Source organism: Solanum stenotomum, unplaced genomic scaffold (assembly GCF_019186545.1).
Source record: "Solanum stenotomum isolate F172 unplaced genomic scaffold, ASM1918654v1 scaffold17538, whole genome shotgun sequence".
Lineage (NCBI taxonomy): Eukaryota > Viridiplantae > Streptophyta > Magnoliopsida > Solanales > Solanaceae > Solanum > Solanum stenotomum.
The window spans coordinates 395,426-401,569 of NW_026024602.1; the positions used below are offsets into that span (position 1 = coordinate 395,426).

A 6,144-nucleotide genomic window follows, 5' to 3' on the forward strand; every position below is an offset into this window, starting at 1 on the left:
ACTCGGTAGATTTTTCACGTTTTTACTCATTTGATGATTTAAACTCACAATCTCAAAATAAAAAATGAGAGTTATTTACTATACGAGCAACTCTCCGCGCTAACGATTTGAATTGAGGTGGTGTTACTCTTACTTTTTTGAATTTTACCCTTAAACAAGATGTACAACACTAGTTGCATAATAGTGCGTGTGTACAATTAACCTTTCTGGTTAAAGACGCCATTGCCGTCTTCGTCATCACATTCTCTATACACGTCACCCTTCAAACAGAGAGGGCCATACCTTACCTCTTTTCTCTCTTATTACCCTGCATTTTCCTTTTAATTTTCTGTTCCATCCCATCTCTCTTCTTCTTCATTTTCTCTTTTGCTAAAACATATTCTCCTTCAGTCTTTTCTCTCTTTTTTACTCATATTTTCTTGAAATACAACAAAAAAGATCATATGGGTCGAGCTAAAAACTGGGATGCCTAAGTTGTTTTTTGTAAGTTCTTTTGTAAATCTATTAAAGTTTGCTCCTTTTTTGATTCTGTGATCAAAATGATGTGTTTTGTTGTGGGTAAGTCTTATAAAGTTGCTTGCTTTTTTTGTTTTACCGAATTGTGGTTGCTTGTCCTAACAAGCATTTACATTAATGGTTATATTTGGTGGAGATAAAGAGTATCTTTTTGCTGTAGTGGTCTCTGCATTATTATTTTGGTCACTGCATTTTTTCTCTTTTTGCTTATATTTTCTTGAAATAGAATAAAAAAGATTATATGGGTCGTGCTATGAACTGGGATGCATAAATGGTATCTTGTGAGTTCTTTTGTAAATCTATGAAAAGTTGTCTCCTTTTTTGATTCTGTGATCAAACTGATTTGATGGGTATTTTTCTTGTACTTTGTTGTGTTTTCTGGGAAGTGGAGTTTTGCAAGGCTGTCAGCTTGTTCTTACAAGTATGGCTATATCTGGTTGAGATAAAAGAATCTATCTTTTTTCTGTAGTGGTCTCTGCATTACCATTTTTTCCTCTCCCATCTTGCACAATCTGGTCTCTGCGTCTTTTCATGAAAAAAACTGAAAGATCTAATGGGTTGAAGCAAGAATTGGGCTTCCTAAGAGGTTTCTTGTAAGATTCACTAGTCTTGTCCCCTTTTTGGTTTTGTATTCAAACTGATATGATGGATGCTTTCGACTTTGTTATGTTTGTGTTTTTTATTTTTTCAGTGTTGGTCTTGTGTGTGGAAAAAATCTTCAAAATATGCTAGATGTTTTAAACTGAATTGTGTGTTTTTGTTCTTGCATTTACATGTATGGCTTTTATGCTAAATGTGGAGAAGATAAAGAATCCATCTTTTTGGCTGTAATGCTTTGCATTTCCATCATCTCTCTGCCATTTTGCAAAACTTGGCTTCAACTATAATTAGGAAAATGTTGAAATCTCTACCATTTTTGTTCTTGACTCAGATCTTACTAAGAATTGTTTGTATATTGTTGTTTTTGAATCTTTCTATTTGATGTCACTACATTTTCTGGTATATCTACTTGATTACATTTTGCGTAAAACTTCTCCCATCTTTATTGTGTTTTCTCACTTTTAGATAGTTTTATTCTCTATCTTGATATATTGAAGATATGGGTCTCTGAATTTCTGTGGATAGTCTCAGTGTGGTGTTATCTGCTGTTTCACTTGCTTTGTATCTTGCTATTTTGTTATCTTGTTTTTCTTGCCTCAAAGGCTCAAACAACCTATCTACCCCACACAGGTAGGGTAAGGACTGTGTATTTCGTATGCTCCCGAGATCCCACTTGTGACTACACCGAGTATGTTGGTGTTGTAGTAGTCTCAGGGTTGCAGAGCTTGATGTTTCATAGATATTTTTGGACATGAAAACTTTAGTACTTTTAAAGGGTTATTGCAATTGAGCTAAATGAACATGAGTTCAGTAATCTAGGAAGAAGGGTGTTACTTAATTTGCATAATCATATTCTGCTGAGTTCTTTTTTGTGTTTGTTATGCACTTGCAAAAATCTTGTACCTCAATGCTGGTCAAGAAGGATATTGATCTGGATAGTGTAGCCATGTGCTGATTGGGTATTGTCTGATTATTAATGATATGTGTAATCAAACAAGTATGCTGGTACATGGTTAACTATATTGCATCAAATGATTTATTTAAAGCATGTTTCTATCGTTCTACTTGGATGCATACGCGTCTGCTTTCGTTTTTTCTTTACCGTCTTCTCTGCATTCATCTTTTAGCAGTGACCTTCGAATGTGGTTGGTCTGGTCTCTATTCATGTTAATAGTTCAATGCTTGAAGGGTCTGAACATAAGTTAATGGGAATGTATTCTTCGATTCTTATCTTAATTCTATCTGAATAATGTTGGTTTTCTAGAAATGCTGAGTCAACTTTACATTTTTTCTAATATTGAACTGGTCCTGAGTAGTGTAAATCAGAGTGACATAGCAGCATTGTCTAGAAGATTATGAGCAGATACCCCTAAACCATGCGTTTAGAAAAAAGTTGCTCCCTCTGTCCCAATTTTATGTGGTCAGTGTTTTATTTGGCACTAGCATTTTGACTGTGTTTAAAATATGTACATCTTTTGTTCTCATTATCTATTTTCTATTAAGTTTTTTATACGAGCAATCAGTTGCATTCTTGTCTCGCAAAAGTCTTGAGTACCGGAATATTGCATGAGTTTCCTATGTTGAAGTGCTACTGAACGATCCTTCGTTTCTGTCATGGTATTTTGTTTTAAGGGCGTTGTAATGACTTCCCTTGCAAGTTTAAGATTTTACTTTTATGTTATGCTAGTAACTTCATTAAATGTGATGCACTTGCATGTAACACGACTTTGTTTTGTGATCAATAGCGTGCTTAAGATATGGTTCTGATTCTTTACTCAAGTATTGAAAGTAAAATGGTGCGGAACAATCTTTCAGGAAAATTATGAGGAGTTTGGGACGATGGAAACTGGTGTTTACACCTGGAAATGAGGGAGAGGCAACGGTGGCGAGCTGAAGAGGATGCTTTGTTGCGAGCATACGTGAGACAGTATGGACCAAAAGAATGGCACCTCGTATCACAGCGTATGAACACACCCCTTAACAGGGACGCGAAGTCTTGTTTAGAAAGGTGGAAAAACTACCTCAAACCAGGGATTAAAAAAGGATCACTCACTGAAGACGAACAGTGTCTTGTTATCCAACTACAGGCTAAACACGGTAACAAATGGAAGAAAATAGCAGCTGAAGTACCAGGTCGAACTGCGAAGAGATTAGGAAAGTGGTGGGAAGTTTTCAAAGAGAAGCAACAGAGAGAGCAGAAAGAAAACAACAAGGTTGTTGATCCGGTAGACGAGGGAAAATACGATCACATTCTCGAAACCTTTGCAGAGAAGATTGTGAAAGAACGGAGTGTCCCAGGTTTACTTATGGCTACTTCTAATGGAGGTTTCCTCCACGCTGATTCCTCAACTCCTACGCCACAAAATCTTCTTCCTCCGTGGCTTTCTAATTCAACTGCTCCTTCTACTGTCAGATCATCATCTCCATCTGTGACTTTAAGTCTCTCCCCCTCGACAGTGCCACCTACACCAACGCCTGGCATTCCGTGGCTACAGACAGATAGAGGACCGGATAATGCATCTCTCATCTTGAGCAGTTTTCCACATCACGGTGTTGCTCCTCCTTGTGGAGAAAATCCATTTATTACTGAACTTGCAGAATGCTGTAAGGATTTAGATGAAGGGCATCGTACTTGGACTGCACATAAGAAGGAAGCAGCTTGGAGGTTAAGGAGGGTGGAATTACAACTAGAATCCGAGAAAGCAAGCAAAGTTAGGGAGAAGATGGAGGAAATTGAAGCGAAAATGAAAGCTCTGAGGGAAGAACAGAAAGCAACTCTAGACAGAATTGAAGCAGAATACAAGGAGCAACTAGCAGGCTTGAGGAGGGATGCAGAAGCAAAAGAGCAGAAATTGGCAGAGCAATGGACATCCAAACACATGCGCCTCGCTAAGTTTCTTGAGCAGATGGGATGCCAATCAAGACTTTCTGAACCTAATGGCGGCCGCTAAATCAAAGCTTGCAAGCTAAACCAAGAATTCGTTTGTGTTTACTTGCTCCCTAAGTCTGTTCTTTCTAATGTCCACCACTTTTCTTACTGTAAACTTTTTGTTTGATCACCTTCTATTTGGTTTTCTGTGTTTTCCTTTATGCATGATATGATAATTCTGTAATAGCCTGCAACTTGTATTTTTGGTATCAGCAAAGGATTTGTTGCAACTTCGCGACGACGTAATGTGCTTGTATCTTTTCAGTAGTAACATCTATTTATATTTGCTTGCTCAATGTCTTGTGTTTGTATAATTTGAATGGCATTGCATTGGATTGCATGAGCTTTGAGGAAGTACGACTCAATAGAAATTGATCAATCTTTTTTTTTTTTTTGTCGTTAAGGTGGAGAACTGAACTGAGTTCTGATATATGCTAGATTCCTTTGGTTCTTCAGTGATTTTCATCAGAAAGTGAGGTCCTCTTACAAAATGTTGAGTTTGTGTTAAAAGTAGCTATCTTTTAAAAAAGTTTGAATATAGTATTTGATGAGTACTCTAATTTAGGTTTTAATCATTATTATTGCATGAATATCCTTGAAAAAGACATTTGAAGCTAGGCTTGTTTTCTTGTTAATAAGTGACTTGAAAATCTTGTTATATTTCTCAAGATTAGATATCGTAAGTTGTAATTTGTTTTTAAAGATCATAAAAAAAGGAAATGATGATATTATTTGCATGACAAAGATGTGAGAAAGTGTTCATGTATAAACTCTTAAAAACTACAATCAATTATGAAAAAATATGTGTATTAGTAAATTAATAATGTGTTTTTGATATGGTTTGATATTTTTCTTGTTCTAAACATTGGAAATCTTATCAAATACTATATAATTTCTTAAAAAAATTAAACAAAAAGCTCAAAATAGTCTTTTATCTTTAGGTTAAGATTCAAAGTGTCTTTATTTTTTACATGTAGTATTACTAGTCCTCCATGTTTGAAATATTAATGTACTTTTCGTTTTTCCCCAATCATTCGTCTATTTTTTAGGTTAATTTTGTCCATAATTTAGTGTGTGATATGAATAGTCATCTTACTTTATGTTTAGTAGAAATAATAATTTTATGAGAGAAGGTGACAAGAAGAGTGCTCCATGTTCTATACCGTTCAAACATCGTTGTTGCTAAATAAAAATATCTTTATTTTTTTGAACTATATCAATTTATTGTAGAGAACTAATGTCGCAAGAATTTTTTTTATGTACTACTGCACATTAAAATTTGACGTGATGAACCTCTCTATCTCATTTTTTTTTTGAAAAGGACAAAAGTTAGAAGGTGGACGAAAACAACACCAATATTACAAACATGAAGGACTTTTATTATTTTGTTTTATATAAAAAAATAAGGATATCGTTAATTCTAACTCAAAGATAAAAGACTATTTTAAGTTTTTACTTAAATACAAAAAAATTTCTATTTTGGATGAGATAATTTATACTCATTCGCACAAAAATACCTGTCTCAATTTTTTTTTTTGAGAGATGAACAAAATGAATTTTGATCTATATTTTGAGATTTTTTAATTATATTGATATGCTTAAGATTGCAACTAATATAACTTTCTATATATGTTTAAAAATATTTTTTAAATATCAAATTAATTTAATTTTAAAAATTAATCAAATTGACTATTGAAAAGAAAAGACATAAGAACTATTTTAGATCGAAGGTAGTATAGAATTAGGCACATCCCTAAGGAGTCGTTTGGTAGCTGGATAAGAAACAACTTATTTATTTATTTATTTTCGAATAACGTATACAACGTTTGGTAAATAAATATGAACTAAATTATTCATTTATAAAATTAATACGACATTTGATTGATAATTTAAAAACCAACATAACTAATACATATATAAATTAAAAACAATATGTATTATTTTATACAAAAAATGAAAACAAATTATTCATGTATTAATTTTCGAATAACTTATTCAACATTTGATAGATAAATAAACTAGTTATTCGGGTATAAAATTTCAATACAACATTCTATAAGAGGAAATAGGAATATTATCTATGATTTATGAATGTATTG

At 33.5% G+C, this 6,144-nt stretch overlaps 1 protein-coding gene across 2 annotated transcripts; it reads left to right on the plus strand.

Moving 5' to 3' along the window:
- Positions 1-219: 219 nt before the first annotated feature.
- LOC125850495 (transcription factor AS1) lies at positions 220-4,193 on the plus strand. Of its 2 annotated transcripts, none has more exons than XM_049530342.1 (2): positions 220-483; positions 2,932-4,193. In XM_049530342.1, the coding sequence occupies exon 2, from the start codon at positions 2,982-2,984 to the stop codon at positions 4,065-4,067; it is 1,086 nt and encodes a 361-aa protein (XP_049386299.1). In that variant the 5' UTR covers positions 220-483; positions 2,932-2,981; the 3' UTR covers positions 4,068-4,193. The 2 variants fall into 2 exon arrangements, with proteins under 2 accessions (XP_049386299.1, XP_049386300.1); XM_049530343.1 differs by lacking the exon at positions 220-483 and adding an exon at positions 770-866.
- The last annotated feature ends 1,951 nt before the right edge of the window (positions 4,194-6,144 follow it).